This window comes from Myotis myotis, unplaced genomic scaffold, assembly GCF_014108235.1.
Source record: "Myotis myotis isolate mMyoMyo1 unplaced genomic scaffold, mMyoMyo1.p scaffold_m19_p_7, whole genome shotgun sequence".
NCBI lineage: Eukaryota > Metazoa > Chordata > Mammalia > Chiroptera > Vespertilionidae > Myotis > Myotis myotis.
Window position 1 is genome coordinate 21,645,821 of NW_023416379.1, and position 13,086 is coordinate 21,658,906.

The 13,086-nt window shown below is 36.9% G+C and overlaps 1 protein-coding gene across 3 annotated transcripts in view; it reads right to left on the reverse strand.

The window, feature by feature from the left end:
* Positions 1–818: 818 nt before the first annotated feature.
* Positions 819–13,086, reverse strand: part of STX7 (syntaxin 7) — a 38,976-nt gene continuing 26,708 nt past the window's right edge. The window contains exons 4-10 of one of the 3 annotated variants that reach the window (XM_036316930.1): positions 12,808–12,901; positions 11,977–12,114; positions 11,149–11,201; positions 10,514–10,610; positions 9,257–9,329; positions 7,350–7,432; positions 819–3,458 (exon numbers count right to left, since the gene is read on the reverse strand). In XM_036316930.1, the coding sequence (XP_036172823.1) occupies positions 3,369–3,458; positions 7,350–7,432; positions 9,257–9,329; positions 10,514–10,610; positions 11,149–11,201; positions 11,977–12,114; positions 12,808–12,901 (628 nt within the window). In that variant the 3' untranslated portion in view covers positions 819–3,368. Of the gene's footprint in view, positions 3,459–4,639; positions 4,878–7,349; positions 7,433–8,972; positions 9,132–9,256; positions 9,330–10,513; positions 10,611–11,148; positions 11,202–11,976; positions 12,115–12,807; positions 12,902–13,086 lie in introns of those variants that run through there. The other 2 variants (XM_036316931.1, XM_036316932.1) reach the window with 2 other exon arrangements.

The window sequence follows — 13,086 nt, forward strand, 5'->3', positions numbered from 1 at the left end:
GCACGAACGTCCAATGTTTGGAGATTCAGTGACTCGGGGCCATCCTTGCTGCTGCTACACTCACCTTCGTGGCCTGCCCTTCTGGTGCAGGTAGAAGCTCAGAAGCCCGTATACTGAGACACTTTTCTTTTACATCAAGTGGCTATTTCCCTGACTGAATCCTGACTAGAGATGCTAAAGTAGTTTAAATCATCATGAAGAGAGAACGGAGTTTTCCCAGTCTGATTAACTTAGTGAATGAGCTTCACTGCGACCATGGACCTTGGGGAACCCTGCTGATCCTGTGTGTTTGCATCCAGGTGGTCTCTTTGCTACTACCTGTGCTACAGTGTTTTGGGACACAAAGTCCTAAATGTATGGGGGAAATGGTCTTCTCTTCATTGACTTATGAACTGTAACTGGGCAATGTTAAGTAGACAGGTCATGCATTTTGTCAAAGAAGGGGCACCACATACATGTTTCAGCCTTACTGGTGTACATTTTACTAAGTGTATTTCCTTGCCCAGAGGTCAAGCTACTCAGATCCTATGGTAAGCTTAGCGTCAGAGAAGTCTGAGACCCACAGGTCAGTTTTTTGTTTTTGTTCATTGAATCATGAAAATATACAACTTTATATTTTGTTTGAGATGCTATTACTTACCACTAATGAAAAATTTTTATCACATTTAAATGAACTAAAAATTGTTACTTAACTCGTAACTTACCCAAACAACTCTCTTCATCCCATTCTGAAATTTTATTTTTATTGCAGCAACCTGATCATGTGTAAAAAAGTCAATTTTGCCTTCCAAAAAAAAAAAAAAGGCTGAATAACTTACTCTTGTGAATTGCTCTTTATTATTAAATGGTGGACAATGACTTTTTTTTACACAGGTTTTATCTTTTATTAGAACATTCTTTTTTCTACTAAAGAAACAAAAATTATACCAACTATAAAAGCTATTCTGCACTTTTCTTGCTAAACTACAGACTAATTTTGTGGAACAAGAAGTCTTCAAAAGTCATTTTTTTCTTCATTAAAAATTTGTCTAAAAAGACAGGTGTTCAAAACACTTTATTGTGTAGAAAATTTTGCCATTTTTAACAAAAGCAGTGAAGACCCCATAGGACTTAGTGGCAACCTTTCCACGGAGCAGTGTTCTCAGTCAATGATGCAGATGCTGCCATGGGAACTGGGCATGCTCAGTGGCCTGACTCCAGATGCTGTGCCCAAGGTTTGCTGTCCTAGATTGAGTTCCATCTGTATCCATATCTACATATTTTTGGAGTGATCCCATGCCCACTAAAAAAACAACCTGCATTATGTTGAAATGACACCAATTATTCTTTTACCATCAATCACTGTGCAAAACCAAAACATTTTCATAATATTTAATAACCAATACAATGGCCAAATAATTCATGCCACACTGTCATTCAGCTTAAGAACAGAAGCTGGTTAACCTCAGTCTGCATCATCCAGCATGTCTTTGGAGGACACTGAAGTGAACAACATGTGTCATTTGATAAGGAAACTTATTCAGTTTGAGACTCAGTTTGCCTCAAACAATTCCGATATGTTGACAGTCATTAAAACAACTCTAATTTTATTTTCTATAGTGTAAGCTTTGCCACCTTTCAAAGTGATTTTAAAACCTAAAGGAATACTTCAAGAATTTTAAAATTTTGGTGACTGCAATGGTTTTTTTTTTTTTTCTAATCAAAACTATTCTTTCTGTTCCAAATATTTTGTGCAAATGTTCCCCTTCAAAATTAATGATTCTTAAAAGAATGCAAGTCACTGAAGTTCCTGGTTTTAGTCACCGATTTGTGTCCCAGTTAAAATCACTTATAAATTATTACACTTTAAATAATGGTGCTCACATCATGCCAAAAAATTAAGTGCTTTTGCTGTTCTTGGGAACTTACCATAAAATAAATAAAGGTAAATGCATTTGTCTTTATGGTAATAACATTTATCAAGTACAACTGTGGCAAAAAAAAAACACAAAAAAAACAAAAAACCCCCCAAAAACACACAACTGAAGAGACCTGTGAAAGCCATTGGGACTTCCATAGCCATGAGATACTGGTGTGTGACATGAAACAGAACGCTTTTCTGCATTTACAAAGAGCCTGGTGGGCTCGCACTGACTTCAGAACAGATGGAAAGTATGAGTTCTCCCTGCATCACCCATCACCCACACACCTATTTAGATGTTTGTTTATTGTTCCCATTTGAAGCTCATAGCTTGCCATATAAAACACTGATTTTGCTACATAAGAACATTATGAAATACAAACTATAAACTAAGATAATCCTCTTTACAGTATTCAGATTAGTGCATTAAAACAACATTGACTTAAAAAAGGCAAGTGAATTCATTGGCAAACACCATTTTTTTCCAGTGAAGATGGTACAAAATAAACACTATATTTTAAGTGCTGGGTGCCGAAAAACATTAATTGTGGAACAGTTACCTCCCCAATAATTTTGACCTCAGGATACAAATGTGACCATTGTTCTACAGGATGTAAGGCAAGATCATTAATTTCCATTTTAACAGCTGTGGAAATGCACAGCAGAGTGACAGGTTGGGATCTTTAGAATTCCAGCACAATAGGTATTGATTTGTCATACTCTCCTTCCAAATCATATCAAACATTTAAAGTGACTACACATTATTCAGTAAATGTCAGATTTAAACAGAGCCTACGTAAAAACAATCTACCCTTACTATTTCACCAGGCAATCTACAGCAAATGCTTAATATATACACATCCGGTATTTGAAACACAGTAGGAAATTTTTCACTGACTTCATTCAGAGTAATCAAGGGTCTTAAGAGAAGACAACAGTAAAAGTTGAATAGATAATCTGTGCTGGTATAAACCAGAAAAAAAAAAAAAGCCAACAGAAGCAGGTCAATTTGTTTTAAGTTATTGAGAATATTTCCTCTGCTGGCCCTAATCCAAATTAAATTTGTGATTTTTAATTGAAGTAACACAAGTCTGGGTGCATGTTACATTGTGACAAGAGAGACAGATGCCCACAGAACACACACACACACACACCTTTAAATTTATTAATTCCAAAAATGAAGTCAACAGGATAAATAAATTATACATGAAAGACACATACAATGTGGGCAAAAACTAAGTTATTAGACCAAAAATCATGGAAGTTATGCCAGCACTGACATTTAAAAAAACTTTCAGTATTAGGAAATATCATATTTGATCCAAAGGAAAATTCCCCCCAAATAAAAAGTTTGGGAGCCATCCTTTATGCAACACCTTTAAAATAATAGTAAAAAAAAAAACATGATTGCAGGAGCTTTCCTACATAATTTAGATAACGCAGTGCAACCCTGTGCTCCTTCATAATTTTAGCCTTTCACTCCCCATATGACACCAATAATTACAACTCCGATGACAAGGAGAGAAATGATGATGCAGATGGTTTTTCTGGATTTGCGCTGCAGATGCAAAAACAAAAACACGTTTACAAATGTAGAGAAGCATCACCATAGCAACTGAAAATCATTTGGTTCATTTCTAGAGTAAAATCAATAGCAACTTATTGCCCCCAAAATTCTTGGCTGTATTTTTTTGCTTCTTAAAAATCTCTTCAATTCAATGGAACTATTTTTTCAAAAATATTTTTCTCAAGTGACTAGGACAAGTCAAGGGATATTTTTTCTGGGGTAGAAGACACAAGAAAACAAAAACTACTGATTTAAAGCATTAGATTGAGGTTATCTACCTATGAAAACAAAGAACAGCTTAAAAGCTTATAAATTTTAAAACTTTCAGCAAAAAGTTGTTCTTAAAAAAAAATTGTACTTCAAATTGCCAGTTATAAAAATAGTCACAGGGGTGTAAAGTATAGCACAGGAAATCTATACTAATAAAAGGGCAATATGCTAATTAGACCGGGTCGACTGGACATCTTCCACATGTCTGACTTCCTCTGGACAAAGCCACGGTGGCGGGGGCCGAAGCAGAGGGAGTTAGGGGCGATCAGGCCAGCGAGGGAGCAAGCAGTTAGGGGCGAGATCAGGCCGGCCAGGGGAGCAAGCAGTCAGGGGACGATCAGGCTGGCAGGAGAAGGCAGGTGGGGGCAATCAGGCCAGTAGGGGAGGGCAGTTGGGAGCGATCAGGCCAGCAGGGGAGAGCATTTGGGGGTGATCAGGCCGGCAGGGGAGGGCATTAGGGGCGATCAGGTTGGCAGGGGAGTGGTTAGGGGGCAATCAGGCTAGCAGGCAGAGGTGGTTAGGGGTGATCAGGCAGACAGGCAGGTGAGTGGTTAGGAGCCAGTGGTCCTGGATTGTGAGAAGAATGTCCGAGGGGTCCCAGATTGGAGAGGGTGCAGGCCGGGCTGAGGGATAACCCCTCCCTCTCCCCCGTCCCCATGCACGAATTCTGTGCACTGGGCCTCTAGTATAGTCAATAATATTATAATAAATATGTTGGTGTCAGATGGATACTAGACTTATTGGGGTGATCACTCCATAAGGTATATAAATATCTAATCACTATGTTGTACATTTGAAACTAATATAATATTGTATATCAACTGTAATTGAAAAATACATTTTTTTGTTTGTTCTTCAAAATGAGTTCTCTGAAAATGTCAGCAAGAATAAGTGTTGAGCAATTTTTCCCAAAGTTATTTTATTAGTTTCCAAAATCATTCTCATTCTTTCACATTCATGAAAACGGCATTCAAACTCTCAACATACAAATAAAAAACAAAAAGGCAAAAACATTAAGATACAGTCATTTAAAATATAAAGATTAAAGATTTATTCCATTCTTCATTCCTGGCCCAGTTGTAGATTTCTATATTTCTTAATGGCTTGTGTATCTCACAGCAACATGCAGGAATCCTTTTTCTTGCAGAGTAGAAAAATTTGTAAATATACTTTGTGTCAACCAGAAGTACCATTAAATTTATAAAAAGTATGTTTCTGACTCTGAAGTTACCCTGAAAATGGTGAATATTTTCAGTATTCCACATATTCATCTAATTTTTCAACTGAATACTCCTTATATATGAAACATAATTCCTCTAAAGTTTCAATATCATGCTTACATATTTCCCCCAGACCCCACTTGCTTACCCCAGACACGTGTAATGCACCTTTATGAACAGTCACAGGTATTCATTTCACTACAGTCCAGCTGTTACCTGGGGAACCCTCCCTAGGGTCGGGTAGTGAGGTCGTTGGGGTGCTGCAGTGGTAAGAGCATTTATCACCTTCTTCTATGCTCATGGTCCACACAACCTATTTCGAAGCACCCTATTTTGCAAAGGCAGGAGTTTACTATCAAGGCTTCCAAGTAGGACTATTGGAAAGCGGCTCTTTTCCTGGGACCTGTGTTGTGTGGCTCTTTTCTCATCCCTGTGGGGCCTCCCAAGTTAAGCATAAGGGCAGCTCCAGTTTGGAGGTGCAGCCTGGAAAGATGTGTTTCTTTTCCCCAGGGAGGCTGCAGGCTTTTCCTTGCATAAGGAAGAGGAAAAGTAAAACTTGTATATATCTACATTCCCCCAAAGTCCAAAAGCCAAATGAAATATGTAAGCCCAGTCACTGAAGAATCCTGCTACACACTATGTTTGAGCAGTTATAACTGTTGGCATTTACAGATTACCGTGTGTGTCTATTTATGAGTAATAAAGGCTATGACACAATGACGTTAATTCTTCAGCGGTGCATATCTGAATCACATGCAAATAGACGGTAAATATGCATTACTCCATCAGTGAATGTAACTGGCTGTAACTCAGCGTCGTTATACAGCTTAATTGTTCTCTACATATCACTGAATATGCAGTGATCTGTCCAGTGAAAAAATGGCATTGACATTAAAGGGAACTTTTATAGTTAGTGAGAAGAGTAAAAAGCAACTGGAAACATCTAAGGTGGTACAAATCTTAGATATTTTATAAGAAGGTAACAAGGTCTGAGAAAATAATTATGGACAACAACAAAAATGAAGTTCTGAAAGGGAAGTCAAATCTTAAGTGGGACTTAGTGGTTTCTAAAAAACCTGGCTTTTTTTCCTTTAGAATATCAAAGGTCTACATATTAAACAATATATTGATAGTTCATGGTCCTGATATGCATATAGTACTTGAAACATACTTTATATTTGATAAATACATATGGACTCTTTATATTAACCTGATTTACTTAAGAAATCAATTTACTCCTAGTGAAGGGCCTGCCGAATGCTGACAGAATACCCAATAGTCAAGGACACTGAATACAGTGAAACCTCGGTTCTCGAACTTAACCCATTCTGGAAGGCTGTTTGAAAAGCAATTGGTTAAAAAATGGAATCATTTTTTTCCCCATTAGAAATAATGTAAATTGATCCCCAAATGATTATTTTAATCTTTCTTATATACAGTATATGTCTAATGTACTGTTTAATCTATAAACACTTCTTTTCTTAAACTTATCGAACCACCCCCTCCTTGCCTTAAAGGAGTCACTTTCAGCACTCAGTACAGGGGTGTCTTCCAGGTCAGCATGCAGCATCTTTGTTTGTTCCTATAACTGCCTCCGAAATGCTATCGCCGGCTAACTGCTTTTCCTTTATCCAAATCAACAACAGTTTTTCTACCTCTTCCATTGCCTGTGATTAGTGTTTCTTTACACCCTTAGCAACATTAGCACTCTTGAAGGCCTCTTTACCAGTATGTTTTAAAACTGATTTCACCAACAACAAAAGCATTCTCTCCTTTGTTTGTGGCATGAGAGATGCTTTTGGTCTTGCTGAGGTATCAGTGTGAAAGGGCTGTCAGGTTGAAAACAGAAGTTTGGTAACTTCAACAATCGAGACATTTTTTTCTGTGAACAACTTGGTTGGGAACCGAATTGTTAGAGATTGGAGATGTTCAAGAACCGAGGTTTGAATGTCTGATTTCCACAGGACCTGAAGAGATCTCTGTAGGACAGAAATCCTTGTTCCTTAGTCCACAGTGTCACTGACAAGAAGGGAAGAGAAGGTGGAAGGGAACAGTGAGAAACAGGCTGTCCAAGAGGTTCTGGGTTGGAATGTCACGGTGACATCAGAGCCTGTCAGAAAAGCCTGGCGTTCCCTCCCTATTGTTCCCCTCAGGATGCTAAACATCAAAGTTCCTATCCCTGCAGCCATGATTCTGGTTCGACCCTGAAACATTCAGGCTAAGTGCAGTTTACACTGACTGGCATATTTCTGATCTGTCTTCCATGGGATTTTAAACTTAAACAACTATAGCCACTTTACACCTGATCACTCACACTCACATTCACACACACACTCACACTCACATAGTTAAAAGTCCGAGTTATAAGACAATTTACTTGAGTTAATATTACCTGATAATCTGATGCCCTCGACAGCTGCTGGTTTGCCTGCTGAACATGCACCTCTGCATTCTCGACGTTGGCTTCTATGCTATCTGTAAAACAACACACAACTGTAATCACATGTTGATGCTACAGTGAGAGCTGCACAAATCACTAGATTTCACTCAAGGTAAGACCAAACGCGTTCCTTATCCAAAGGTTAATATTACTATCTGATCCAAGGCAATATAATTGCTCATCTGGATCCCTGAAATAGCCCTTTGAGTGGTCTCTTCGCTTTTGGTGTTGCCCCTTTACAGTCTATTCTCAACCTAGAAGCCAGAGTGAGCTTAAAACCCATGTCATATTATAACACTCCTCTGCTCAAATCTTCTCTGGCTTCCCACCTGTTAATAACAGAAGTCCTTACACGGCTCAGGATCCTACATGATGGCATCCCTGTGACGTCGGACATCATCTCCACGCTCCCCCTGCTCACATCACTCACCCAAGAAGCCAGACGTGCTGCTGCCCGAAGGCCTTTGCACTTGCTGCTCCCTTTGCCTGGAACACTTTCTCTTACTTGCTCCCTTACCTATGAAGTCTTCACCGAAATGTCACCTGTGAGTAAGGCATTACCTGACTATGTAAAGCAGCAACATTCTCTGCCTCCAGCACTCCTGTCCCCTACCCTGGCCTTATTTCCCCACAGCACTTTTCACCATTTCACCCTTCCCTTTTTTATTGTATCTCTTCTTCAATTAGATTATAAGGTCTATGAAGACAGGGTCCTTTATCTATTATTTAATTTCAGCTGAATCCCCAATGCCTGCATTTGTGCCTGGATATAGTAGGCACTCAATAAATATTTGTTGGGTGCATAAGTGGTTTTCGAAATTTTACCCTGTGATTTACTAGGGTGAGAGAAGAGACTAGAATGGACGAATAATAGTTCCATTGAACTACATAGGTTCAAGTATTTCAATGGAACCAAATTCAGAAAGCATATTAAATGTATTTATATATATATATATATATATATATATATATATATATATATATATATACACACACACACACACACACACACACACACATATATATATTTATATTTCAAAATGATCAGGATCCTGATCAGTGCTGACAATGACACCTTAAATGAATCACTATTACATTTAAAACTTAAAGGGAGCCTTAGTCACTGGTTTATTTTTAAGAAATTTTAAAAAAGAATTCTAAGTAATACTACTAAATAAATCTACCAAAACCTCTCAGGATGAATGATCAGGCAAATAGCTACCTATTCCCTCTAATCTAAAAGGCAAGATAGCACGAACAATTATAAATAGCACAAATTTTCCCAGAAGTCCTTACTGTGATGAGAATTAGATTGGGATAAGACCAGAGATCCTGGAAATGAGCTAGAATGACATCTCATGGTGCCTTCCATGATCTCAGCAGGAGGCCCGATTAAATTGGAGGATTCTAAAATAAATGAGTCTGGTCATTTCAACCACTAGGAGCCAAAAAAGAGATCTGTTTGTTTGTTTTTTTAAAACATAATTTTATTGATTACAGAGAGGAAAGGAGAGGCAGAGAGAGATAGAACCATCAATGATGACAGAATTGTTGATCGGCTGCCTCCTGCATGCCCCCTATTGGGGATCAGGCCATAACCTGTGCATGTGCCCTTGCCCGGATCGAACCCAGGACCCTTCAATCCGCAGGCCAACGCTCTATCCACTGAGCAAAACCAGCTAGGGTGAGATCTGTTTTAGATAATGCCAAGGGTGATGTTTTGTCTGCTGTATACTATGCTTTTGATTTCAGAGGAAACAAAGGAGAGAGGGAACAGTTACTCTTGTTTAAGAACCACAGGTAAACTTCAGGTAGTTTGCTCACACCTCATAAAATAAAATCTAATCAGTAGGGCTTACCTATCACATCTCCTTGCTCATGAATCATCATTCCCAAATCTTTAAATATTTCATTAATATCCATAATATCAGCCTAAGAGAAAAAGGCACATATTATTAAAATCAGAAATTCAGTCCCTAATACACAGAAGGGGAAAATTCAAAACAAAACAAAAAACAAACCACCACACATAAGAGACTTAATGCATAAATTTCGGAAATAACAGAAAATTATTCTACTATAAGCAATCCCAGGTAAGGAGAGCTTGAATAACAGTAACCAATCCCTAAAATAAGTTTGTAACATTAAAAATATTAAGCACACCAGGATGAAAATGAAGGATCTGTATTAGGAAAGGGCTGTGATTACCAAGTTTATGTTATATAACCTGATGCTATGTTATCGCAAGCATTAGTCTTGCTATTTCCTCACAAGGACATAAAATATTCTTATGATATATTTCTAGTAAAAATCTATACATCAATTTGACAACTTAAAAGAATAAAACATTAGGTGTATGCAAATTTATGAAATGTGATGGGTAAAAAAGTTATAAATTTACTTTTCTTCAATATATAATAACTATTATTTTACCTGATTAAAGAGTAAAGTTTTGATACTTTATTCAGGAGGGATGGGGCAATTTTCATATTCATCCCTGTCTTAGTTTTCCCATCTATAATAAGGCGATGGTAATGTCACAGTTAACACTTCACAGAGATTTACGAGAACTAATGAGACAGTGAACATACAGAGCTTGTCACCATAGTACTTGGCACATGGAAGCCCTCAATAAACTGTAGCTACTGTTAGCTATTACGAGCTCACCCTCTAGGGAGCATGCAAGTGCCGTAAGAACTAAGGCTTTAGATCTTTTGAATGTCATAAAATACTAAAGAGAAATAAAATACTTTTAAAGCCCTTGTAAAAGTCATTACACATGCAGAGGACATCATCTGCCATAGAAGGCATCAGACTTGCTGAACAGACATTTACCTCCACACCGATAATTTTCTCAATACTAAAGTGACCTGAGATGACTTAAAAGAATTTAAAAAAAAATGTTAAAGTGGAAGAGAGTATGTCCTCTCACCCAGGCACAAATTCTAAAGAGATGTTTCTTAAAGGCATTATTCTAATTTATATCAGAAATGCCACCAAATAGATATATTTATTTAGTTTCCTTTCTCGAACCCTCTCCCAGCATTAGCTATGCATCTTGAGGACAAAGTCACCAAGAACTGAACAGCAGTCCAACTCTACAATGTAAAGCTTACTTCAAGTTGCCTAATAGAAGACTCTCTCTCATGGATAAGGCGGAGGTCATCCTCTGTAATTTCGTCATCTTGCACTTGCACTTGAGATTGAGTTTGGCTAATAAAAAGAAAAGAATATGGAAAAAAGAAAGACTGTATTAAACCAATGAGACTTCTTTCCTACTAAAAATACTAAATGGAATATTTTTTAAAGTCAGAGAATTGCTCAAATTCTAAGAATATAACAGAAATATTCATCAAATTTTACTCTTATTCCATATGATGGATACTACTTTTTTTAGAGTTATGATTTAATTATTGGAAGCTGTATTTGGCAGCTGGATATTTCTTTTTTGGTTGACTTAAACCTCACACAAGAGAATATATCAAATGATAATTAAGCAGTAATATTTATTTGGACAAATAATTAGAAAGTGTTATTCCTGTATTGGAATATTTTTATATATTTATAGATTATACAATAAAAACTGATTCAAATTTTTTTTCAAATTTACTATTTGTTTTCAATTTATAAGTAATTTAGGGTAGTCATAATATAATATACTGAAAGCTTTAATTCTGTTCTAGGGACCATAACACATAAGATGTATTTGAATAAGTATCTTTGGATCTGTATAATGTTTTATACCTCTTACCTTTCCCACGATACAAGATTCCTGTCTTTTGAGCTCTCCTCAGGAAAACCACCCTGAATAATTGAGCAATAGAGTGGATTGAGAAGGGGCAAAGAAAAAACATGCAACATTCACATTTTCCCTTACAATAACCTGGACTGTTTTACATGTGCATGTGAATATATATGTAAAGGAAAAAAACTGTTCTAATATTTTAGGCCAACTACTTCAAGTAATAATAAAATTATACCCTAAAATGACAAGGATGGCACTCATTAAGTATTTCTAAGAACATTTAATAAGCATTATTTAATTAAAATGAAACATAATCTTGGAAACTCTACATTAAGAAACAAGAAAATAACTTGTGATAGTGTTTAAGGGGACTTTAAATTAGACTAAGTCAAAATTCTACTCTAAATTATCTGTTCATTTATTTTCTCCAGGTGAATATTCTTCAGTATTTGTACAATATATTCACTCTGTCCATTTCCACCTTCATACAACCCCGGATCAGAGTGCTCTCTACACTAGCACGAGCCCTCAGTAACAGCTTCAGGGTCAGTAAGTGTGGGAATATTATTTAGGATTTGATCCCTAATCTTTTCTGACAAAATATTTCTATATTTTTAATGTAATCTATAATAGTTTGTCCCATGACATGGACAAAATAACCGCAGTAATACATAACTACATAACTATCATCCTTCTTAAAAACCGAGCAGAAACACTTCAACATTACTCAAATACTGATCTCTAAGCTTTATGACTTAAAACATACGTCAGTGTGGACTTCTGAGGGATCCCTAGAGTATATGCTCATTTTTACAATGCCTTTTAAATACTTACAGATACCCTGGAACTGGCTCTCACTCGGGCCACAAAGTCTTTCTCTTTCTCAGCAGCTTGCCTCTGGACCTTCTGAAAGTTTGTCAGTGATGTTGTGAACTCAGCCACTAAGCGGTCCTTCTGTATTTTCCTTTGACGCTAGAGGAAAGGGGAATAAAAACCTACTAGAATCAAGCTGTGAAGTTCTACAGAATTTGCAAAAGCAGTTTCACCACTAGCTGGCTCTTTATTTAATTCTGAAATTGTCGCTCACTCTCCAAGTACAGTGTCTTACTCATTGACTCTTAATAACATTCTGACAGTATGTTCAAAAGTTGTATAAATTTACCTTGAGGCAAAAAGTCCATAATACTGAAGTCTTTACCTCGAATTTTCATCCTGAAGTCTGGGTCATGATTTTGAGGTTATTTTAAAGTAGTTCTCTTTTTTTTTCTTTTTAAGGAAAATAAAGCCTTATACTTTTACCTAACTAACAACATCCACTAAGTAAGCACGGAAATACATATGTGCCCTTAGGACACCTCAAATCTTGAATGTGTGCATGTTATGTGAGGTCGGTCCTGGAAGGCCAGGAAACAATTACTCAGGAGGCATTTTCTGAGCACTTATTTAATTATGGGTCAGGGCAACTGCATGGAAATAATTTTTGCTTTATTGAACCACAGGATATTACCTGGGCAATTAAATATAGTTTTGTGTTCTGTGAACTAATCTCAAATAGAATATCCCCCCCTCCTAATTTCCTTTCTAGTGTAACAGTTCAAAGATCCCATAAGACATTGGATTCCTTTCACATTCAATGCATCAACAATGTGTTTTAAAGCTTGGTACCTGTTCACTGGGGGTGGTGGGCAGAGATCCAAACTCTTTAATGTACTTATCTGTTTCTTTAGCAAGTTGGTTAGTATACTGCTGCTTCTGTTGCCTAAAGAAAGAAACACAGATTATAGAGAAAGGATAAATATATTTCATTAAGCTATGACTCTGCCACTTGAATGAATCCTGATGGATAGTTTTATAAAAATCACTTTTTTACAGACTGCCTCAGAATTTCTGTATGAAAATAAAATTGTCAGAGGCTATTCTTTGATAAATATTGAGTAAATATGA